The 11,794-nt window shown below is 35.0% G+C and overlaps 1 protein-coding gene across 3 annotated transcripts in view; it reads left to right on the top strand.

Annotated features, from left to right (window-relative positions):
* Nucleotides 1–312: 312 nt before the first annotated feature.
* Dph5 (diphthamide biosynthesis 5) overlaps nt 313–11,794 on the top strand; it is a 43,084-nt gene continuing 31,602 nt past the window's right edge. For 2 of the 3 annotated variants that reach the window (XM_010639086.3, XM_010639087.3), the window contains exons 1-3: nt 313–439; nt 611–769; nt 7,061–7,185. In XM_010639086.3, the coding sequence (XP_010637388.1) occupies nt 635–769; nt 7,061–7,185 (260 nt within the window). In that variant the 5' untranslated portion in view covers nt 313–439; nt 611–634. Of the gene's footprint in view, nt 770–7,060; nt 7,186–11,794 lie in introns of all 3 variants that reach the window. The other variant, XM_019209761.2, reaches the window with a different exon arrangement.

Raw genomic sequence — 11,794 nt, 5'->3', positions numbered from 1 at the left:
CACCCCTTGGAGAGTCCGGTGGCGCCGAGCGCGGCCCCCTGCGCTCCCGCTTACCGGGTCGAAGAGCTACGGAACTTACCCGGGACCATGAAGGGGGCGAGGTAGGAAGGCCGGTCCTTCCCCAAAGGCCGTGCTGGGGGCGCCCCACCGACTCGCCGGCCCACACTCTACGCCTTCCATCCCCAACAAGCCGTGAATCATTCACTGTCAGCCGAGCTGGGTTCTAGGTTTCAGCGTCTGGAATGCCGCTCCCTCACCCCCTCCGCTTAGTCGTAAAAATGCAGTAAAGCGCGGGCGTTTTGCGGCACACCGTAGGTGTCGCGGGCGACGGGCTTTCTACAGTGGCCGGGCCGTGCGCCCTTTTTAGGAGCTCCTTGTGTCGAAAGGCGCTGTTGGCACTTTGAGGAGGACAGTGAACCACCTACAGTTCTGTTGTCGGGTAATCGGTCCACCTGCTCGTAGGGTTATTTAAAACACTGCTCCGTTCGGTACTTGAGAAGTGTGATATGTGTCCTCAAACCTCACTCGTGTCTTGTCCCTCTGAAGGAAAATCTAGACTTCAGGAGTCCTCAGTGTAGCTGACATTTTTCTTGTTCACTTCGTCCTCCAGTCTCCTTACCCCCAGGAATTCGAAATGCTTTACCTGATCGGCTTGGGTCTGGGAGATGCCAAGGACATCACAGTCAAGGGCCTGGAAATTGTAAGACGTTGCAATCGAGTGTATCTGGAAGCCTACACCTCAATCCTGACTGTGGGGAAGGAAGCCCTGGTAGGTGATTAAGGTTCCCCGGCCTCTTGGGAAGAAAACTGTCTCATATCTGATTTTCGTACACTAAGTTGAATGAAACTTTTCATGTCTGCTTTGTAAAACCTTTTAACATGTATCTCCTGTTAATAAAGGACCCGAGAAGTACGAGAATGGAAATCAAAATTAAAGAATGATTTGACCTGCATTATAAGTCTAATTTTGTGGCTTTCTCCAGCAAACAAAAAAGGAACGTTGTTTTACATGGGGGAGTAGTTATCAAAATCCCTTATTTCATGAGATAGCCAAGGAATCCTTTTTGAGTTGAATACTAATGAGTGGCTGACCCTGTCTTAATGAGTTGGTTATATATTCAGGAACCAAGCTGAAAGCTTTCCCCTTTGAAGTATTTCCAGAGGGAATGCTGATTGCCTCTCTGTCTGTAACATATCCAGAGAGATCTTTAAGCAGCATCTCCCAGTAAGGTCTATGCCTATTGAGTGAACCTGGGACTAAGTAACCAGAGGATTTGATAGCGTATTATACATTTAGCACATCCTCATTAAGAGCTCAGTAAATTTTAGAGGAAGGGTTAGTTTCAGGTTCATTGTTAAACTCCAAGGAGAATATAGATTAAAATCAAAAGATTGATGGACATGTGGGGCAAGGGAGCAGATTTTTAGAATTGTCTTTGTTACTTTTGTCTTCCAAACAAAAGATAGACTTACAGAATTTCAGGTCTCAATCCTCTCAGATTTACAGCCCAGAGAATTCTGAAGGTTTCAGAATTACTTTAAAATCTTGAAGAAATTAAGGACTGCTACTTAAAATAGCCATTCATTGAAATAAAATTTGTCTAATGACTGACTGATTTGTTGACCTCGGTTTTATACTGTAGATGGAACCAAATTGTGTAATTTCAAGATAATGGAAAATAGATCTCTCTGATGGGTGAGCAAGGAAAACTAGAATAAATTTAAGATTGTTTTAAGAGAATAGAACAAATAACAAATTAGGAATTTTATAAATAAGGTGTCAGAGCATGATATAGAGGAAAGTTTTCACCTGGTTTGTCTTTGTTCTGTTACACAGTTTTAGAAAAGTCCTTTAATTTCTTGCTGTGTAATATAGGTTAAAAAAAATCTCTGTCTTACAGTCTCTTCTCGTGACTGGCAGAAAAGTGTTCAGAAAAGATAGTTGTCAGTGGACACATTTCTAAACTTCTGAACATCACTTTCTTCATTTGTCTACTCGAGATAATTGGATAGTTATATAGGTTTTTATTAAGATGCATATGATAATGTTTTATAAAATTTATGTTTTCTAAATATTTTGGTGCCATCAGTTTTGAAATTTCTTTTTTCTTTTTCTTTCTTTCTTTTTTTTAATACTAATGGAGTTTTTACCTACAGAGTTGAGATCGGGGGCTGGGGCCCAACCTCACTTGTAGATAATTATGTATACTTTGTTAAAACATAAGAATTAATTCTTCCATAATAATAACAATTATAAAACATTTATTTGTACTGCTTTAAATGCTTTATGTGTAGAATATGATTATTACTCTGTAGTTGTCATATATATTTGACAGGCAAAGAGGAGTCAAAACTTGCCCAAGATCATACAAGTAGTGAATGGTAGAGTATATGAACCAAAGCAGTCCTGGGTTGAGATCTAATACTCTTGACTTCCATAGTGTACTGGATCTCTCCCTTTTTAGGGATAGATAATAGCTACACAAAGTATAATTTTAGAAAACATCTACAGAGAAGATAGGTTTCAAGCAGAATAATCTGTCCTAGATCTCATTTTTGGGTATGCTGGTCATGTTCTCTAGGACCGCAGTTTATGTTTTTCCCTGAGCAATTTCATCTATCTTGAGTGAATTAATTCTGGATTAAAGTAGGATATAAATAAATTTCTACCTTCTATTACATGGTGAAATCTCAAAATCATTTTTTCTTCAACTACTTTCTTCCCTTCATTTCTATATTTCTTCTTTAAAACAAACAGCTTTAAAAATATATATGGACCTACATTTCCATATGTACAGTCTAATCTTAACTACAAATAATTATTACACAGTGAGAAAAAGTAGAAAATTCTATTTTCTATAGTCAACGTGTGCCTTATTTTATCAATAAACATAATATCATATAATAGGCAGACATAGAAATTGCTACAGAAATCTGAAATTTATCTCCTCTTAAATTGAAAGCTGTTTTCAAATTGCCAAACAGGTAATACTATTTATATGTCCTCTATTCAAAAGTAAATTAATCTAAGGACAATAAATCCAGGAAAGATTTTTTTTTTTTTTTTTTTTTTTTTTAGGAAAGAGTTTTAGTATACTCAACTTGAATATTTTAGGCACTTTCTGTGGATAAATTATGATCATATATATCTGTTTAGTGTAATGAATCTGTTCATTACATAAAGAAGCATAAACATGTGATTCATGATTCATCTGCTTTATATGCAGGAAAACTTAAGTAGCAATGGAAGATTTAAGTAACAATACAGAAAAGAAATGGAAGGAGAGATTTTGAAATTATATGTCTGTTCAAAGCAACAATATAGCTGTCATCAAGTAAGAAATAGAAACTGTCCCAAATGTGAAATAATTACTAGTTATTAATTATTTTTGGAATACATGTGAGAGAAATCAGTTCAGGCTGTGGTGGTGAGGACTAGAAGGAATTTGAGCTAAAGTATATCACAGTGTTTTTATTTGTTTATTTGCATTATAATCTTTAAATAGCAAATGATAATTTTTTTCTCCTGCAGAGTAGATGGAAAAGCTACTCAGAGCCAGAGAAGACTAATTAGAGTACCAGCTACTTTGCAAAAAGAGATTGCTAAGTCTTCACCCATTTTGTAGCACACATGAAGTTCTGCAAACATGATTGTTTGATCTTGAGCAATTGCTAAACATTTCCATGCTCTGTTTTTTCGTTGTTGTTGTTGTTTGTTTGTTTGTTTGTTTTTTTGAACTGGGGATTGAATTCAGGACTGCTGTTTGCTTTTGAGTCAGGCAGTGGAACAACTGAGCTAGATCCTCGGCCCTCCATGCTCTGTTTCTTGTCTATAAAATGGGTATTAACATAGTGCCTTAGAATGAGGTGAAGATTAAAGGAAACTTCATATGCATAAAGTTTTTAGAACAGTAGCTGATAATAGAGTAACCCCAACATAAATGTATTAGTACAAATATTGTTATTATAGACAATATTTAGTAAGGGGAAAAGGAAGAGCATTCTTCCCTGAAGGGAAAATAATTGTGAACAAACCATGGAGGAGGAAAGCAAAAATATTTGCTGATGTTGACATTGGGTTTCTCTGAAATTACTTCATTTTCTGTCAGTGTATCTGTTCCTTCATTTCTCTTTCTAACTTACCTTACCTGGATACCAGCTCTCTTTTGTTACCTTGTTCTCCTGTTTTGGTGTGGACCGAGATTGAGAATATCGAGAAAAAGACAGTAAAGGACTTCACACTGGAAAAAGGAAAGCATTTTACTATGAGATTTATTAATTTCTCATCTGTCATTGTAATGAATGTGAATCTATCTTCTCTCTAGAGAAAATTACTTGTAAGATGAGGATTTTTTCCTGTTCAAGATGTAATTCCATCTAGGTGTGTTTTTAAAACCCTTTTCTTTGAAGCCCTACATCATTATTCTTTCTTCTTTATGTTCAGCCTATGTTAACACCCTTCTCTCTTCCTGAAACCATATTCAATCATTGATTATTTGAAAAGTCTCTTCTTTTAAACCTCTTTTCCCCATAATTATTATTTTATCTTCTTTTTTGTCCAAAGCTGCTTGAAAAGGTACGGCTTCATTGTCTCCATTTCCAGTCATGACTTACTCCTGAAGGCTGATTGCCTTTTCCAGAAATATTTCTTTATTTTTTTAACAGTTCTTACCCAGCCAAGAACTTTAGTTTCAAATTCTGTCTTACTTATTTTGATGTAGTTGACCATTTCTTGAAACTGGTTTATGTATCATGAGTTTCTCTTAGTTTATTTCTGTTTCCCATTTTTTCTCAGTCTCCTTTGGTAAACTTCTCTGTTTCTTGTTTAAATCTTATTATTTTTAAGATTTTTTTTTGTTCTCACATCTGCTTTATACTATTTTGAACCTCTACTTTTACTTTTATTGACTAATCCACTAAATAGTGTGAAATATAAAAGTACAAAGACACATGCAAGAAAAAGATTTCTATCCCAGCATCCCTTCCTGAAGGCCATCACTACTAATTTCTTGTATATCCTTCCACAAATACCTGAAAATAAATTTAACATACTCCATCTAACTGCCAATTTAAGGCAAAAATGAAATTTTACTTTTACCTTCATTTTCATTAGTAGAAAAGGTTGGGGCTGAGATTATACAAAATCTGGTTCAATCATTGGATAATATATAATCCAACTTTAAAATCGTATGTTAAATAATACAGCCCTATTTTCTTCCCTGGCCTGTTACTTGGCAGGAGGTGTCTGTGGCACCTATGATATGGTATAGTAGTCAATTCTCCCTCCCTTGAGCACAGGGGCAAAGTGTGTCAATACCATTGTCTCCTAGCATCAGGCTTAGAGTTTGGTGTGGAAGATGTGTATAAAAAATACTGTTACAGTGGGTGAATGAATGACTGGATGAATAAACAAAAATAATATAATGCTAATCTTACTGCATTTTCTATCTCTTCCCTTTATAAACATTTTTCAAAAGGATTAGCCATTTGATTATAACAGAATGTTTCATATCAATGTGTATTGTCTTACTTAGACCATGAAGTGTTTCTTAGGTTAGGAAAAGTGGTAAGTTAAATATAGAGTAATATAAATATTGAGAGTGGGGTTTTTTTTTTGTCAGATCATTTATAAAATACAGGTTAAGATTATTGCTAACTTTAAACTAGTGGCATATAGCTTCTTGGTCTTTAAAAAAAATGTTACAAGTTGCCAGGGGTGGTGGCGCATACCTGTAATCCCAGCACTCTGGAGCCAGGAGAAAGACTACAGCAATTTCAAGGCTAGCCTGGACTATATAACGAGCTCTAGGACAGACTGGAAAAGACCTGATCTCAAAAACAAAACAAAACAACAACACCAAAACCCCCAAAATATGAGAAATGTTAGAAGTTCAGTGAAGGCCATGATTTTCTTCAGTTTCCAGTAATCAAGTGTGTGTTCTCTTAGATGTGTAAATATAAATATTCTGCAACTATTAAGCTTTCTGGTTCATAAAGTGAAAGCATGTAAAAAATTTTAAGAAAAAAGTACATGGTAAAAGTGAAAACTAGCATTTTTCATCTATTAAAATATTGTATCTGGAAACTTCTATAGAAAAGAATTTTTTTTCATAATTGAGGAAGAGATTTTGCTTAAGTATTAGGAAATAATTATAAGTTTTGGAACTAGTGTGTGTCAATGGATGCTTAATCATTTGTTCATTTACTCGTTTGACTAATTGACAATATTGAGTACCAGATACTCTTGAACAACAGTACCTATACCTTTTAATAAATGCAATTTCTGAGTGTAAGGCAGTTTTGTTTATGCATCTACTTTTACTTCATTTGAATTGCATATTACTCCATAGAATTTCATGATCTTGAATACTAGCCCATTACCAGTACCATATGACCATCACCTTACTAGCTAACTCTCTCCTGGGGTGTTTTCTAGAGTTGAAATTCAGGGGATTAATTTACAAAGAAGTTTGTATGGAAACTTCCTGCATATTTAGAATTCATTTCTTTCCCCTGCAACTGTCTTTTAGCAGAAACAAGGGAATATAATTTTAAATATGTCTTTCATGCAATTATGTAGGAATGTAATCTGGTTCTGTAAATAGCTAAGTCATAATTTTCTATTATTTCTCATTGATGTTGCCTATTATTTTAGCCAGGGACCATAAATTTTCCTTAATTACCATGTATGTTTGTCGTTATTGATTGATATATATATTTAGTCTCTATTGCCATGTTTCTAAAGTAGGGCTCATGCATGCATATTCTGTGTTTCTTCTATAATATTTTGCCTGGGCTATTATAAGCCAAATTTAAAGGTAAATTTAAAATGTAAAAAGCCTCAGATGTTAAGAAGTCTGCTTCCTCTTGGGATATTAAGAGCCCCAAAGACAGAGTTTAATTGCAACATGATAGAGAGTGCTAGCTCATTGATGAGTTGTAGTGAATGATCTGTGTTTGGATGGTTGTCAAGAGTTGTACCAGCTCCAAAGATTGTTTTATGTTGTGTTGAAATGGTTACCTGCTGTCTCTCATTTTGATACTGGTCTTAAATATCTAGGAAGAATTTTATGGCAGAAAATTGATTCTTGCTGATAGAGAAGAAGTGGAACAAGAAGCAGATAATATTTTAAAGGATGCCGATACCAATGAAGTTGCATTCCTTGTGGTTGGCGATCCATTTGGGTAAGCTAAAGAAGATGTTTTGAGTTATTTATTTATTTTTAAATCAGCAATAATGACTATTATCTTTAAAATTTACCAGCCAGGTCCTAAAAAGGAACTATATTTACCTAAACTCTAAAATTTTGTGGTTTAAACTTTCATTATTTTTGAGATGAATGAACAATAGCATCATAAAAATACTACCACAAATATCATTACATTATCAAGTGTCATCTCTAGAGTTTGTATCTTTGATTGGTTTTTTTCAAAGATTGTGTAGGATATCAACTGCCTTAATTAGTGTGTGATTATTATATAAGTTATTCCATTATGATTGTCATGGCTGTCATTTATTGCAGATAATTGCAAGCATCTTTAACTTTTTTTGTTGTAGGCTTATTTTTTTTTTCTTTTTTAACCATCTAATTTTGGCAATACTGCTGCTACTTTACTTGCCTAAATTTATCATTTCTCATGACACTGATTTCAATTTTTTATATCCATTGGGAGCTCTGTTCTTCCTCATTATTAAGAACATGGGCTTATACTTGAAGCATCATCAATCTCTAATGTCAAGTTAAATGGAAGAGTTCTTTGTCTACAGCTGGTGACCCAAGATTTATATCACAGATTTAAGGAACATAAGGACAATTAAATCACTGTGGGCCCACCATCAAAGACATTTCTCAAAATAGTAGAGTTTCATGTGCATGTGTCTGTCAAAGAGAAAGTAATTTATATTAATATAAAGGGCCAAAGCTCTGTATCATTATTATACCTTACTTCAAGTGGCTTTGTATAATCACTCATTTTAAAATATTTAAGTAGTTTGCTTTAACCTCTGATATTTGATGTGAACTTTAGGCTTCCTAAAAATTAGTAGTTCCTCTTTTTTTTTTTTTTGCTATAGTATAGTAAAATAAAACAAGGAAAGTGTTCTTACTCTTGTAAAATTTTTTCACACATTCCCCCATCAAACTTCCTCATTTGATGGTACTACAGTTCTTACAATTACCAAATAAGCAATCTCTGCATGGATTTTGACCTTTAGAGCATCCATTTACTGACAGTGTTCATGATATTAAAGATGCTACTCAAAGTGAAGTTTTCAGGCTGCAGCCAACCTACTGTTACTAAGCCATGATGAGATAAGTACAGAGATTGACAGTAAACATTTCAGATCATTTGTAGCCATTTAAAAAGTCAATTTTATGCCTATTGAATAATCATAAAAACATGGAGCTTAAATTTTATATTGTTTCATTTCATATTTTATTTTTCTAAAAGTTCATTTTTATTGCATTTTACAAAACTTATTCCATGACAGTTTAAAACATTAAAAAACAAATTGAGGGTGTGAAAAACTAAAATAGTACTCAAGATCCTAATGGGATAATTAGCAATGTGAAATAGGAAGAAAAGGACTAAAGGTGTAGGGACAGTGAGAAGGGTAGGTGAAGGGGAATAAGGGAAAGGAAAAAAATATGAGCAAATGTAGAAATGGAATTAAAGTGCTTTTAGGTGGGGAGGAAGGAGGGGGTAAAGGGAGGGTGGGGACAAGGGGAAAAAATTAGAACCAAGACCTGTCATGTAAAGGTACAAGATCCCAGTAATGAATGTAACTGTACTGTCTACCTAGAATGTACCAATAAATTCAATTTAAAAAAAAATTAAAAAACAAACAAACAAAAACAAATTGAGGGGCCAGGGATTTAGCTCAGCAGTTCGGTGGCCTGCCTTGCAAGCGCAAGGACCCAAATTCAATCCCCAGTACCAAAAAAACAAAAAAACAAATTGAAAGTATTTGTAAATGGGGAGGGGAAGAGCGGGTGTAGGGAGGGCAGGGACACAGGGAAAAAATGAGAACCAAGACCTGTTATGTAAAGGTACAAGATCCCAATGATGAGTGTAACTATACTGTATACCTAAAATGTGCCAATAAACTCAATGAGAGGAAAAAAAAATTGAGAAATACTGCTGTTGGCTTTTGTTTTGCCATGTTTTTTATATCCTTTCATTCCTTTTTACTCTGGTTGACCCTATTCTACCTAATCCAACTTTATATACCTTACATCTTTTGCCTGATCTGTGTATAAACTCTAAAATCATTGCCCATACTGTGGTCCAATTCATATTTGTAGAACCACAATTTGGAAACCTATCCAGGCTCATAAGTAAGAACTTTATCAGTTCCATCCTTAGCTAGGTATGAAACACACTGCCCAGCCTGCCCTGCTGCCTCTTGTCTTGCCACTCTTTCACTGCAGCCCACAGTCCTGATGACCAGTTTGCTCTTTTCTAATCATCATGTTTTCTCATCTTTACACCTTTATTCAAGCGCTTCCTTCCTCCTTAAAGCCCTGTGACTCATCTTATCGTCAGAGGCCTATTCATCTTTCAGAACCTAGCTGCCCATGCTGTAGTTCCTTATTACTTTATGTCTAGAGTTATATCTCTATGTAATGGGTGGCATACATCATTCATACTGTTTTTCTTGTAGTATCTGACTACATTTTTTAAATAGCTTTGTATATCTATATCTGTTTTAGATTTGTAGGTTGACTTTTACATATTTATGGCCCTAGCTTCTTTCATATTACTTGACACATGTTTGATAGTAGTTAAATATTAATTGAAGAACGTTGGGATGTTTGCCTAAGGTTAACAAAGAAAGAAAGACCTGGCATATGTTGAACTGACATTTATCCATTCAACAAATACTTTTTGTGTGCTTATCTTGTGACAGGAACTCCTGCATACTCAATGATAAGACATAGGTTTACATTTTGGTTGGAGAAGCCAATAGTAATCAAAGAAAAATAAACAAATTTAAATATAGGTAATCTTGTAAAGTGTAAAAAAAGAAATAATACAATATGGCTTATTCATACAGAGTCATAGGGAAGAGCCCTCCTATGGAGATGATACTTAAACAAGTTGTGGTATAGATATTCCTCCTTTAATGACCAACGACTGGACTTACCTGAGGCATGCTGTCCAAATCACAGCCTGCCACTTGAATTTATGACTGTCTTTTTAATTTTTGTACAGTTCTGTACATCATATTTATAAAGCCTCAATGTCATTTTTTGTATAGTACACTTTGTTTATATAGTACTATAAGTTTGTTTCTTTTTGGTACGGGGGATCAAACTCAGGACCTTGTACTTCTGAGGCAGGTGTGGTGCCACTGCACTGAATCCCCAGTCCTATATAGTCCTCTTAAGTTTACAGATTGTATTGCACAGTACAGTACAGTAGTTTTATGTTGTGTTATATGTTACAGTACTTTATATGAGGTATACAAATAAAAGCATTCATCCAGTCAGTTTCCTTTGATGATTTCTTTCTTCTGAATATTGTAATGAACATACTATATAAATAACTGTTCCTCATTTAGTGACCAATTCATTTAAAGACCTAGTCCCAGAACCACAGTTAAACAAGGAATGTCTGTATCTGTAACCCCACTACTCTGGGAGACTGTGGTAGAAGAATCACATTTGAGTCCACCCTGGTAACTTGGTGACTTGGCAGTACTCTGTCTCAAAGTGAAAAATAAGAAAGGGCTGGAGATGTAGCTCAATGTGAAAGTCCTGCATTTAATCCCCAGTATTGCATATCAGTCAGTCAATGTGAAGAATGAAAGTGAGTAGGAGAGGGAAGAACATAGAGACTACGTTCAAGGGAGTTCAGAGCTGCTGGCACATAGTGAGTGAGGGGGAAGGAATGTGAAAAGATGATTGACATTATTAAAAGATCACTCCAAATGCTTCGATAAATAGATTTTAGGGAGACAACAGTATGTCTAATGGAAGGAAGTATACCAGGATGGATGTGGAAGGTGAAGACAAGGAAAGAATTAAACCCAACTACCAGGATGAACATGCTATATACATAACGATATTCCTCATTTAGTGACCAATTCATTTAAAGACCTAGTCCCAGAACCGCAATTGAATGAGGAATGTCTGTATCTCTAATCCCAGCACTGTTTGTGTATATAAATAACGCATTTTCTTTGTCTATTCATGTTTTAATGGGCTTATAGGCTATTTCCAAGATTAACTATTATAAATTGTGCTGCCATAAACACAGATATGCATATAATATTGTAGTATGATGCTTTTAACTGTTTTGGGAAGATACCTAGGAGAGGAAGAGCTGGATCAAATGGAGCCTCTAGTTTTATTTATTTATTTATTTATTTATTTATTTTTGGTACTGGGGATCAAACTCGGGACCTTATGCTTGCAAGGCAGGTGGCAGAACTGCTGAACTAAATCCTCAACCCTCTAGTTTTAATTTTTTAAAGAAACCCCATACTGATTTCCATAGTGATTGTACCAGTTTATACTCCCACCAGCAATGGGGAAGCGTTCCTTTTTCCCCACAAACTCTCCAGTATTTGTTACTGGTTGATTTCTTGATGATAGATTCTTTCTGGAGAGAGATGGAATCTCAGTGTTATTTTAATTTGCATTTATTGTGTGATCAGTGATCTTGAACATTTTTCATATATTTATTTGTTGTTTGAAATTCTTCATCTGAGAAATGTCTATTCATTTCAGATGCCCATTTTTGGATTGGGTCTTCAAATTGGGAGCGTCTGTTTTTTTTTTTTTTTTTT

This window comes from Fukomys damarensis, unplaced genomic scaffold, assembly GCF_012274545.1.
Source record: "Fukomys damarensis isolate Sample0158 unplaced genomic scaffold, DMR_v1.0_HiC HiC_scaffold_33, whole genome shotgun sequence".
Lineage (NCBI taxonomy): Eukaryota > Metazoa > Chordata > Mammalia > Rodentia > Bathyergidae > Fukomys > Fukomys damarensis.
This window is presented reverse-complemented; position numbering and strand designations above follow the sequence as displayed.